Source organism: Lolium perenne, chromosome 1 (genome assembly GCF_019359855.2).
Source record: "Lolium perenne isolate Kyuss_39 chromosome 1, Kyuss_2.0, whole genome shotgun sequence".
Taxonomy (NCBI): Eukaryota; Viridiplantae; Streptophyta; class Magnoliopsida; order Poales; family Poaceae; genus Lolium; species Lolium perenne.
Window position 1 is genome coordinate 61082233 of NC_067244.2, and position 13696 is coordinate 61095928.

The 13696-nt window shown below is 40.7% G+C and overlaps 1 protein-coding gene across 1 annotated transcript; it reads right to left on the reverse strand.

Moving 5' to 3' along the window:
* Positions 1 to 4849: 4849 nt before the first annotated feature.
* On the reverse strand, positions 4850 to 9220 carry LOC139832255 (uncharacterized). The gene is made up of 6 exons (XM_071821964.1): positions 8653 to 9220; positions 8329 to 8415; positions 7700 to 7872; positions 7290 to 7399; positions 7012 to 7194; positions 4850 to 6770 (listed from the first exon to the last, which is right to left on the reverse strand). The coding sequence occupies exons 1-6, from the start codon at positions 9218 to 9220 to the stop codon at positions 4850 to 4852; spliced, it is 3042 nt and encodes a 1013-aa protein (XP_071678065.1).
* Positions 9221 to 13696: the final 4476 nt, after the last annotated feature.

Consider the following 13696-nt stretch of genomic DNA (forward strand, 5'->3'; position numbering starts at 1 on the left):
GCAGTGAGTAGACATGGAAAAAGTATTAGTGTTTTAGGACACCATCTGTGCTGCAGAGCGGGACGGCGATTAATTTTGAGACGATTTTTAGGCGGACTGAAGGCGACAGAACAACCAAACTTACCCATCTGTGTGACATAGGTGCGACAGCGATAGCACCGGCGAACATCTCCACTTCTTTGAGCGGCCTCGACCTTAAAAGCGTGCATTTTATATTTCTGTCGAACTGTGTGTGTACAGAATGGTCGTAGTTTTTTCCAATGGATAAGCAAACTATAAAAGAAAATCTCTACTAAAACACGGTATACTGTTGCCGACAGAGGTTGGACAACGATAACCGCGGCGGGCATGTCCAACTGTTCAAACGGTCTCAACTTTTGATGGAAGCAATTTATGTTTTTGCTGAACCATCTGTGCAGAGAACGGTGGTAAAAAAACTCTGATTGATAAGGGAATCAGAAAGAAAATCTTCTTTACTAAAACAGGGTCTAAATTCTGACAGAATCTATTAAATAAGCGTGTGTATGATCAATAGTTAAGCAGCAGTCGTCTATTATTAATAATTGATGCCATGTGGATGCTGATACCTTAGTATATCGATTTTTAATGTTGGCCAAACGGTGGTGTCGTAAATTAATTCTGGCTGTTTGTTTGTTTGGAGTTATATGGTGTCAGCCAAGGGTGGGCATTCGGGTTTAACCGAAATTTCGGTTCGGTTTTTGCGGTTTTTGAACATATTCGGTTTTCAAAAATGGTAACCGAAATTGGCATGAAAATTTAGGAAACCGAAGATTCGGTTAACCGACAATTTCGGTTCGGTTTTCGGTTAAAAACGAATGAACCTACTCACTTGAACAAATAGTAGGCATCACGGAAGAAAGCAAATAGTGATTGACATATCAACACAAAAAGCATCAAGTGCGCAAGAAATCGACAAATGAGCACCAATCGTGGAGGGATGCTATTTGGTAGGTTGCGGAACTCGTGGTACAGGTGCATCACTCGTGAGCGATTAAGAGGGGTAGCTAAGATTTCGAGCGACGTGTTCTATTATGTAGGCTTCACGCTATATTCAGAAAAGCTAGTACATCTAAGACCAAAGTCATACATTGAATGAACAATTTTTGGAACATCAAACGCAATTGGGCTTCTATGGAATGATCGGTTTATGCACAAATTGATGGTAGGTTACTCAATTCGGTCTATTCGGTCTTGTTCGGTTGGTGGGGCTAAAAACCGAATTCTACCAAATTTAATTCGGTTAGTATAAATGGAAACCGAAAAAATAGCGGTTAATGGAAAAAACCGAGATTTCGGTTAGTTCGGTTTCGGCTTCGGTTCGGTTTTCGGTTTCACGGTTTTTATGCCCACCCTGAGTGTCAGTCTTTGGCAGGTTATGTGGACTGTGCATGGTTACTCTGTTTCAGAGAGCAGGTCTGTAGGTGGCATCGTCTCAGATATAAATGTTTGGCCTTTTTTGGTAAGTGAGGTACTGCAATTGACTCAATAGTTTGTCATGATATGTTTGATTTGGACTATTGTAGTATTGATTAAGATGTATAGAACGATGCCGCTGTAGGTTGCTGCATGCATGTCTCAGTGTATGCTGTCAGCTCAATTAGTGAGCAAGTTGCTACGACGGTAGCTTTCCATGCTCTATTTAACGGGCGGAGGTGGGCATCTGGTTTCATCCACAACAGCCTCAATCATTTCAACATCTTCATCTCTTCCCTTTTCTTTGCTTTGGCCAACAACTGAGCTGAGCATGGCTGCTGCTGTGATCGAGTTTCTAGCTCCTCCTGCTTTCGAAGATGGTAGTATGTTGCAGTTCTGGGTAAGAGGAGGAAATGTTTCCTTGCAAAATGCCACTCGCATTTTCTTAGAAGCATATTTTGTTGATCGTCGGTTCTTTAGGGTGAAGAGAGGTGTTGCCAACTGCATTTTTGGTCACCTGTGGAACCGCGAGGATGCATTTAACTTGCATGGTACTGCTGCTTGGGTGGGTAACACTATTCTTTGCTATGCAAAGGTGGATCCACAGATGTTGTACGATGCTCGTGCGGCGGAGTTTGTTCCAGTTATTCGGTTTGTTGAGTAGTGGCGCAGGTGCCCTATAGCGCTTGTATCGTTTGATCGGGTTGTTTGTTATCACTGTTGTTTAGTTGTTCTTGCTCTGTTTCGTTAGCGTATGCAGATGTTTATTTAGAATGATGTCTTCTATGAAGAAGTTTTAGTTTATCTAGTAGGTTGTGTTGTACTTTGTGGTCTGATGTTGAGTTGTAATCGGTGTGCATCAAATGAAATAAAATCGATGTCCATTATTTGCATCTGTTTGGTCATATTATATTGTATGGTAGAACACCACAGACTAAAACTAAAAGTTGGTGCGGATAACAATTTGTAAACATCTTCAAAAGGTATGCAAAAAAAATAAGGAAAGAGAACTATATTGTAAATTGAAAGTAATATAGTAATTTCGTTTGCACAAAGTATCTATAAATAGACTAAACTTGAAGTATATATAGGAAAAGAAGGTCTTCGGATTAAAAGGGAAACACTTGTGTATAGATATTCACAAATGAAATGTTAGAGTTAGTAAAACAAATTACATGGTACCAGAAAGTTTTGGCAGAGGAAACATCTTATTTTTTTGTCGAGGTAACACCGACGATAAATTTATTAACTGTTTATACACTGCACTTTCGATGCTCTGGAGACAGAAGCTTCTTTCGGAAGCTATCTATCTGTAAAAGAAATGGGTCTAGCATATTTAGTGGCTGATGTAACTAACCTCTATATCATCTGTTTTGGATGTATGACGCGGAATTTATATAGGTTTTCCTCCATATTAACTGAACTTGTTACCCCCATAAGCGCCCTGCTTGCATTTTTTTCAGTTCATATATTTTTCAGGAATGGCCTTTGCTGATGGGTAAGACTGGATCGACAAAACAAAGAACGATGATGACCACTGCGACTAAAACTCCTACACTGATCAGTTGTTACTGTTTAAATGGTTATATTATTTTGTGTTTTCTTATCTATCCTTGAATTCCTATGTAATGATCCATGGTGGAATCATCGGTTCGTACATGTGTGTATGAAATAGTCCCTCAACAGTTTCTTTTCAAATAATTATTTCATTCGGAGCGACTGATGTTTTCTTAAAAAATGGCTGTAATCATAAGTAAGTGCCATCTGGGTTGAACAGAACACAGTAGGCAAAGAAAATCTATCGAGCGAAGTAACAGATAGAGGTTGGTGGACATAAATGACTCCCCATTGTTCATACGAAAGATTTACCACACTAACCCTAGAATTTATCTTGAAAAGACTTATATTGAACAAAATACTTGTTTGTGGTTGTATGAAGTTATCCTATTGGTACAATTACCATTCATTATTTTAATTAAATGTAGTGCATAGAGCATCAGAACCAACAGATAATCCACAATATTGTGTAGATCATGTGGTAAATGATGTTCTGCAGTAAATATTAGCTCCGCGTGATGAAATTTTACTGAATAAAACATGTAAGATCAGAACTCATGTAATATTTTTAGCACGGTGGATTTCATTTGACATTTTTCTATCGAAATGTTTTTTTTTTGAAGCACCACTTGCATCTTAATTTTGCTACGCTCATACTCCTTGAGTTCAGTTCCAGAGTTTGTTGTTCCATCTAGTATAAGCACATTAGGTCTGAAAGCACAGAAAACAGAGTGGTGTCTACAATGTTTTTCCCCCTAAGACAAAGAACATAGAATTCAAGTGTAATTACGCTAGAGCTGTAACAAAACTGAGCACATCTCTGTATAGCATGAGCAACATTCACAATAACAAAACTGACCTAAATGAGTTTGTTGTAACTCTGTACAAATGCTAAAAGTATAAATCGTTTCGACCAAACAGTAGAGCAATTTTCATGTGGACATATCTGACAGTTTACTTATCCTCTGTGTAAAAGCACTGTCTGATTTGTTCATATTCAGTTTGACTCTTTTACTGAAACTTATTTCTTTTGATCTCATAACTATTAGGGCTTATTGGATACTAATCAGTTAAGTCATCCTAGTAAACTTTGTAGATAACTTTACGAATTAAAAAATCTAATTAAACCTTATCTTTCATATGGTCACACTCCTGGAGTTTACTTCCAGAGTTTATTCTCCCATCTAATATAAGCACATTAGGCCTGAAAGCAAACAAAACAGAGTGCTCTCTAAAATGTTTCTCCACCTAAACCAAACAATGTAGAATTCTACTGTAATCGCGCTAGACCTGTAACCAAATTGAGCACATCTCTGTGCAGCATCAGCAACATTCATAGTAACAAAGCTGAGCTAAATGGGTTTGCTGTAACTCTGCAGAAACGATGAAACTATGAACTGGTTCAACCAAACAGTTGAGCGTTTTTCATGTGCACATATCTGACAGCTGAACGAAAATTAATCCAAATAGATGACAAAAAGGAGCACCTAAGGAAAACATATTCAGAGCATGCACAACAGATTATATATATTAAGTTATAGTAGGTACAGAGAAGGGGAAAGAAAACAGGATCAGCAAGCACCAAACACTGTAACCCATCGATGAACAAAAGCAGTAGGTACAGAGAAGAGGAAAGAAAACAGGATCAGCAAGCACTGAACAGTGTAACCCATCGATGAACAGAAGGGATGCAGAGAATGTAGAATTGATCCATCAACAGTGCACGAAACGTTGCCTGCCCACAAGAAAATGGAAGTACAGTTTAGTAGAAGAAGAAGGAACATACACAGCAACAAATTGCAAGAAAAGAAAAAGTAGTGTAACAGACATGAAGAAAACATTACCATTTTCAAGAAGTCTACAGAACACTTCGGAGAACTTCTTTATAGACTATATTCTTTGTCCTATCAGTTGGTTTACCATCTTCATCTTCGATCAAAAGCTTAAGACCTTTCCGCGAAGTAGCACGCGACACCGCAACATAGAGCTGGCCATGAGAAAACACAGGATTCCGCAGGTAAACACAAATCTTAGAAAGTGTTTGCCCCTGACTCTTGTTTATAGTCATGCTATAACACAAACGGACGGGGAACTGGCAGCGGCGCAACGTAAATGGCCATTTAGAGTCAACAGAATTGAGAACAATTCTTGGAATGCAGACACGGTTGCCCTTGTATGAACCTGTAATAATTTCTCCTTCTAGCACCCTTTCGCCTAGACGTACAACCAATAGCCGAGTACCGTTGCAGAGACCTAATGATTGGTTGATATTTCTCACAACCATAACAGGAACACCAACTTTCAGATCAAGCTGATGGTGAGGAAAATTGTTGGGCTTCACAGAGTGAAGGAATTCCGGAGGATATAGTAGCTCTGCATCGGAGACATGATCAGTTGACTTTGATATAGAATCACAACTTAAATACCTCCTAGAACATCCAGGCACACGGGTGAAGACAACATCATTGATTTCATCAACGACTGTATTTGTTGGACACATAATTGCACGGTCTGCAAGATATTGAGTAGAAGAATAGTTGAAGAAGAAAGAGTCATAAACACTTTCTATTGCTGCATCTACATTGGAGGATGTAGGGCGTAGAATAAGATCATCAGGAATTTTTATCCAAGAACCAGAATCTTCTCCATCTCTTGCATTTCCTGGGATGTCACCATTACCAATATCTAATATCCACCGCGAAAAAGCTGAAAGCTCCTCACGATCAACAGTTGATAAGCCAGGCCGATTGAGGCGCATATTTTCTTTTAAACTCAGCACGGTGACATGACGCCAAAGCGGTGACGCAATAAGAGATGCATCAATAATTTCATTCCTTGAACCACCCTCAATAACTGGAAGAACCTGGCGGAAATCACCTCCAAGTATAACAGTTTTTCCACCAAAAGGAAGAGACGACTTAGCAGCATCATTAGAAGAAAGAACATCTCTTAAAGTACGATCAAGAGCTTCGAAACAATAACGGCTTGTCATTGGAGCTTCATCCCAGAGAATCAAGCTGGTTTCTTCAAGTAGTGAAGCCATACTGGAACCTCTTGAAATATTACACACAGACTTATCTGACGCATTTATCGGAATTCGGAAGCGGGAATGTGCAGTTCTACCATTAGGAAGCAATAAAGAAGCCACCCCAGAAGATGCAACAGCAAGAACAACCCGACGTTCTGATCGCAGCACCGTAACAACACAGTTCCAAAGAAATGTCTTTCCGGTACCACCATTACCAGAAACAAAATAAACTTTCGGTGTCTGGGTATCAACTGAATGCATAATCTGACTAAAAACAATACGCTGACCAGAGTTCAACTGGGCACGCATAGCCTCTCCCTGTGCCTGCAATTCGTGTATATCATATTGTGTTTCCTCGGCTATTAGTCTGTTGCAAGATACTCCATTTGTCGATACACATCGTGGAGATATGTTGAATGAAGCAAGCGAAGATCCATTTTTAGCAAATATAATTGATAACTCCTTTAACAACTCATCTTGGATATAAACATCAGGCACAACATATCCTCCAAGAGAAGCAGTAATCCTGTAAGATATATCTTCAGCCATGCTAGACCAAAAACGGTCAAACAAAGTATTACCGTTGATGACCTCACAGTACAGCAAAACAGTCATGAACAGGTGCCTCAGCTGAAAAGGAGTTGCCCACACAATGGCTTCCTCAAATAGGTTGAACCACTCATTGTCATCGCCCACCAGTCCTCGAGCTTGGCATGCTTGCTTGAATGTAGCGTACAATGTTCCATTGTACCTGCGGAGATCCTCAAAACAAGTGGCCCCACAGACAACCAGTAGCAGCATACGCATGAAGAATAGCTCTCCACAACTCGGATGTACATGATATATTCTTCCAATCTTGCTACCAAGTACCAAGTTTCGTCTTTTTAACCCTTTTGTTCCAGACCCTATTGGGGGCATCCCAAACTCAAGCAGTAGGGAAATCCAAATAGGTCAGAGATCTGGCATCTATGTGGTTTTGATTAGCGACAAACCATTCAGTCAACATTGTTTTGTACTGAAGCGAACTCTCCACAAAAGAAACCAACGGATCATCCTCATGGAAAATGATTCTGTTCAACCCGGGCAAGTGGACAACAAGGCGCTCAACAGAAGGCTGCCGACCTTGGATATCGTATCCAAACATACGCCAACAGGCCTCACACGCCGAGAGATATCTACAAAACACAGCACATGTCATATACCAGAGAAGAAACCAATGAACATATGCATAAAATAAGTAGAGTCAAGAAAGAGAAAGGAAGACACTAACCTACACTTAACAAACTCCTCTATTTCATTTCTACCAGCAGGTACAGTAGAACCATGAGACGTCGCAGAATTAGATAGAGCCTCAAACCGAACACGTGCAACATCAGGTCCCTTTGTAACATATTTAAAAAGGTATTTCAATAAATTGGTTTTGTTACACCATTCAACATTAATATGAGCTTGGAACCTTTTTAGTAAACCTAGGTTGTAAGGAACAACCCATTTGTTCGTAAGCTTAACAGCGCCTTTGTTCCTAAGAACAAAACGACCGTCATCTCGTCGACGATAAACAGGGAAACCCTTGTCATCAACCAAGGTTTCATCACTGTAAGCTTTAGGAAAACGCTTAGAACAAATTCCTTCCTTCATGCAAGCACATCTCTTGTTTAAATCACCACAGGGACCATGCACCATGAATTCGTCTACAAGAACATAACCTAAGGGGTCCTTCTCAAGATCTGGAAGCTCAGCAGAAATAAAACTATCAATAAGCGCCGAAGAAGGCTCCTGAGTATTTCTTTTGAGCCATATGAGAGTATGGGTATGTGGTAAACCCCTCTTCTGAAACTCCACAACATATAAATCTGCAGTAGAAAAAACGCCAATGCAAACAAATAAGATAAAAGCAACATATAGAAAAAACAAAGCCCAGAGACATGAGAGAGGCCCATGAACTGGCCGACAAATACATTGGGCCGAAAGAAAGAAGAGAAAAAACATAAAGAAGGCCTCACATGCTTTGATAGGGCCAAACAAATGCCCATTCTTCACATCAGCAAGGAACTCATTATATTTCATATGAAAAACTCGTGTAACAATATCTGGCCGATCTGATGGAGACTGTCCAGGCTCCAAGGACAAAGCATCAGTAATCTCTTGCCACTTAGGATTACATTTGAAAGTAATAAAAAGATCCGGCGCGCCATGGACCCGAGAAATAGCCATACCATCATGGTAATTTTGGACCATATATCGAGGACCACCAGTAAAGCTACAATGAAGTATGTACTCAACACCAAGATTTTTTCCAGTAGAACTACCTTCACCCATGGCATCAGTGATACCCTGATATGTCTCGGAACGAAGGGTCTTCTGATTTAAAAAATGATAAGCTAGCCTGCCAGCCTCTACACAAGAATAAGCGTTGACAATAATTTGCTGGCTAAGACGACCACATCATGTATAAGGATTAGGCTCATGTTGGCGATAGTAAAAGTAATATGCATAGTATTCCATCATAGACACCTCATCTCGAGAAGAAAAACCAGTTTCATCTATTGCAGGAGATGAAGAAGAGGAGGGTACAGAGACATGCCGTGATGGCACATGAGCAGACGAAGAAGAACGGTTAACATATTTAATACCCAGATGGAAACCCTTATCAGCATAGGGAAAAAGCAGCGGATATTGCAGAGCCATAAGAGAAGGATTTAAAGGAGATACACGCCTTAACTCATGCGAATTAGTCTCAACGATGACATCAAAACGGTTCACCTCAGGTGTCAAGTCACCAACTATCAAAGCAGCGACCTCACAAGCAGTCGGCCCAGAGAAACGGGTTCCATGTGATCCACCTTCATCACCAAAAAACCTGATGGCGACGTTTGCAGACCCAGGAGACTGCAACCTTCGGCGAGCAAACCTGAACTGGCAAACTAAATGGTTGTGCTGATCAAGCATCTCAGTAAGTTCTTTAACAATCAGCGGATCAGCTGATTCAGCACAGTCGCCTTCAGCAATATCTTCTTGCCCAAAAAGATCAAGACGTTTTTGGACCTCATCAGCAGAGTCAACTATATAGAGCTGTGCAAACTTGGGAGGATTCGTTTCACCGGGCAAGAGAGAACCAATCCGATGGTAAGCTGAACCACACATCTTGAAAATATAGGGAGCACCTCCCGAATTAATAGATCTATCAATGTCAGCACCCATAGAGGTAAAAGCAAACAGAGAATTATAATGCCTGATAAGGCGATAGAAATGAGTAGAAGCGGGCCCACAACTAAAAGAAAGCAACTCCTTAAGAGGAGGAGGCCAATCATTGAAACTTGGCAACGACACTTTTCCACGAAGACAACAGCGAGCGAAGACCGGCAACCGGCCTTTTCCAATAGATGATCTTTTACACCGCTCAAAGAACCAGAACAGAGCACCACACTGAAGGAGATATGCCCTGAAGACAATAATAAAGTGGTTATTATTATATATCTTTATGTTTATGATAAATGTTTATATATCATGCTATAATTGTATTAACCGAAATATTAGTACATGTGTGATATGTAGACAAACAGAGAGTCCCTAGTATGCCTCTTAACTAGCTTGTTGATTAATAGATGATTAGTTTCATAATCATGAACATTGGATGTTATTAAAAACAAGGTTATATCATTGTATGAATGATGTAATGGACACACCCAATTAAGCGTAGCATAAGATCACGTCATTAAGTTATTTGCTATAAGCTTTCGATACATAGTTACCTAGTCCTTATGACCATGAGATCATGTAAATCACTTATACCGGAAAGGTACTTTGATTACACCAAACGCCACTGCGTAAATGGGTGGTTATAAAGGTGGGATTAAGTATCCGGAAAGTATGAGTTGAGGCATATGGATCAACAGTGGGATTTGTCCATCCCGATGACGGATAGATATACTATGGGCCCTCTCGGTGGAATGTCGTCTAATGTCTTGCAAGCATATGAATAAGTTCATAAAGAGACCACATACCATGGTACGAGTAAAGAGTACTTGTCAGGAGACGAGGTTGAACAAGGTATGAAGTGATACCGATGATCAAACCTCGGACAAGTAAAATATCGCGTGACAAAGGGAATTGGTATCGTATGTGAATGGTTCATTCGATCACTAAAGTCATCGTTGAATATGTGGGAGCCATTATGGATCTCCAGATCCCTCTATTGGTTATTGGTCGGAGTGAGTACTCAACCATGTCCACATAGTTCGCGAACCGTAGGGTGACACACTTAAAGTTGGATGTTGAAATGGTAGAACTTGAATATGGAATGGAGTTCGAATATTTGTTCGGACTCCCGGATGAGATCCCGGACATCACGAGGAGTTCCGGAATGGTCCGGAGAATAAGATTCATATATAGGATGTCATTTTATGTGATTTAAAATGATCCGGAAGGTTCTATGGAAGGTTATAGAAGGTTCTAGAAAAGTCCGGAAGAAACCACCAAGGAAGGTGGAGTCCCGGAGGGACTCCACCTCCATGGCCGGCCAACCCTAGAGGGAGAGGAGTCCCAAGTGGACTCCCCCTATGGGGGCCGGCCACCCCCCCACATGGAAGGGGGGAATCCCACCCCAAGTGGGATTCCCACCTTGGGTAGGTTTCCCTATCACATGGAAGGTTTTTGGTTCGGGTCTTATTCGGAGAATTGTAGTCCAACACTTGGGGCTTCCACCTATATAATGAGAGGCCAAGGGGAGGGGGCCGGCCACCCTAAGACCATAGCCTGGCCGCACCCCCTAAGTGGCCGGCCACCCCCTCCCAAACCCTAGCACCCCCCTCTCCTCCATAGCTCCCGCACGCTTAGCGAAGCTCCGCCGGAGTTCTCCACCACCACTGACACCACGCCATCGTGCTGTCGGATTCAAGAGGAGCTACTACTTCCGCTGCCCGCTGGAATGGGAGGTGGACGTCGTCTTCATCAACAACCGAACGTGTGACCGAGTACGGAGGTGCTGCCCGTTCGTGGCGCCGTGATCAAGATCTTCTACGCGCTTTTGCAAGCGGCAAGTGAACGTCTACCGCAGCAACAAGAGCCTCATCTTATAGGCTTTGGAATCTCTTCAAGGGTGAGACTCGATAATCCCCTCGTTGCTACCGTCTTCTAGATTGCATCTTGGATTGGATTGCGTGTTCGCGGTAGGAAAAATTTTGTTTTCTATGCAACGTTATCCTACACACACCTCTCACACCGATTAGCAGGACCACCATAGTATGAACGCTCAGGCGCTAGGGCTACAAAAAAATATCAGAAGGAAGCAATGAAATGAGCAAGTACATGTACATAAAGAAGAAAGAAATATAACAAAAGAAGCCTATCTCCAACCTTTGAGCAAAGCAATACGTTTGTCAGTAAACGGTGGTCCACAGAGAGGAACTACAAAAAAGAAGTAAGTAAAAAAATGAGTTGGCATAAATTAGCAAATTGACGGGAAAGAGAAAAAACATAACAGATAAGAAAAACAAACCTCTAGCTCTTTTACGCTGGAAGGCGTGAAGGACCAACCTTCTATGACGATTAAGCAATGTCTGCTTAGCATCAGCGAACGATAGAGGAAACACTGGAAAAGAACATTTGAAGAAACATACATAGATTTAACAACAGCGCATGCCATACAAATAGCAGAGACAACAGAAAAAGAAACAAACTTACCAGACGGCGTCGGGTAACCTGTCACCAACGAACATGCAGGCCCAAGAACATAGGGCACATCGGGTATGATGACAGACTGAAAAGCAGAATCAACTGAAAGCAGCCCCACAGCAGGAGAAGGAGGACTGAAATGAGGCAACAGAACAGAAGAGCTTCCATAGTGCAGCGCAGAGAAAGCATCAGTAGGAAGACCAGATGGCAGCTGACCAAGCCGAGACGACAAAGCGATGGGCGCAGAAGGAGCCAGAAGAGGCACCGACACATTCACGGAAGAATCCCCTGGTAAGAAAAATAAACACGTAAATTTTTGTGGGCTCTACTATGACTAAATATACCGGTGTTACTATTCTGGCCTATTCAGAGTCATGTGGATTAATTGAAAGTTAGCTATGTGGAGAACAATAAGTGCCACTGTTTCTGCATGTAAAGGTTCACTAACACCATAGGATGCATCAACAACAGAGCAGAAATGCAGACAAACAGCCTCGCTCATCAACAAAGAACATAGATAAAAAGGCAGACCATCTCTGCAGAAAGTACAATTCGTACTGAAATTCTCTTAGGGCAATTTTTTTATTATTAGCTTAAGAAGAAGATAAAACTGCATCAACAAAATTGTGCTTTTTATAAAGGAAGTGGCACTAAACCATAATAAAACTCGAGAGCAAAGAAACATCTTAAGCCATAGCAACAACCCCATGTACTTCTACCATCTACGGCAGGACCTCGCGGAGCATAAATCTCAAGTCAAGCAAGCAAAATCCTTTGAATGATCACTACACCATTTGGAAAGGCATGAATACTGTGGCACAAACAGTTGTTCCAATGAATATAGCAGTAAACAGATTCAACTAAAGCACACACGATCTGCACATAACAAAATGGAACCCATATTACTACGCTGCTAAACCCTCTCATAACTTTTTAAAAGTGATCATATTCATTATCGCCAATACACCCGAAAAAATCTGAATAGGCAACAGGCAACAGCACATCCTCTTAATTATATTCAGTCATGCTCTCAAACAAATATGCCTTCTTGGTGAAGGGTGATACCATAATATCGTGGTAGCAGTCGTACTTCAAAAATAATTGGAAAGTAGCGTTAAGAACTACACCGTTATACTAAATAAAACGCAGATCCTAAATCCATATTTTGAGACCAGTTTCCATGAACTGCAGTCTAAATATCTCAACTCTTGTATTCACCTGAAGATTGATGGGGTAGTTTTCATTTTCATGGTTTGCTAGCTTACTTGCAAAAATGCCTCTCTTAGCTTAGTTGGCAGTTCATAAATGTGAAACTACTGCAAAAGAGAAGTGGAGCATACCAAGTTTTGATTTGTTTCTCTACTATCCAAATAAGTCTATGATTTAATGTTTCTTATGTGGCATGTAGGCATAATTGTCCCCCCTTTTAGCAAGAGTGGGCTATCAGTTTCTTTGAATTTTTAGTTTACATATACATTATGAACTACTCAGAATATATGTCATGTAATCACTATTGTCTTCTATACTTCCATAAATACGGCTCCAGCTTCATTTGTCCTCTCCTTACCATACAAATTACTAATACTGCTATATTTTTGTAGCACTATTATGTGTATTTCTTTTATCAACTAATAGCGCAAGGAGCTGATATTCCTACTACATGATCTGCTATTTAGTCTGTACTCCCTCCGGTCTCATTAATCGATGCGGAGATCAGCATCCTTGCATACAAATTCTGCATTGATTAAATTGACCGGAGCTAGTATAGCCAATGGCATTATCCTCCCAAAGACACAATACCATTCAGCACATATAGTTATTTGCTATAACTTTTCAAAACAATAGCTGTAATTTTTCATGTGAAAGTAATGGAAAAAAATCTGAATTAGATCATTTTCTTTTATATTTGGGCACATATAAATATTTTACAAACGGAAGAGACAGGAGCTTCTTCATTAATTAGTGAAATCACCCATCATCACATCAACCCAAAAACTGCATAAT

Coding starts and splice junctions, on each gene's coding strand:
- LOC139832255 (XM_071821964.1), bottom strand. CDS start 9,220: ATGGGTGCTGACATTGATAGATCTATTAATTCGGGAGGTGCTCCCTAT. Junction 7,873..8,328: donor CACTGATGCCATGGGTGAAG/GTAGTTCTACTG, acceptor TTTCTACTGCAG/ATTTATATGTTGTGGAGTTT. Junction 7,400..7,699: donor TTCTTGTAGACGAATTCATG/GTGCATGGTCCC, acceptor TATGTTACAAAG/GGACCTGATGTTGCACGTGT.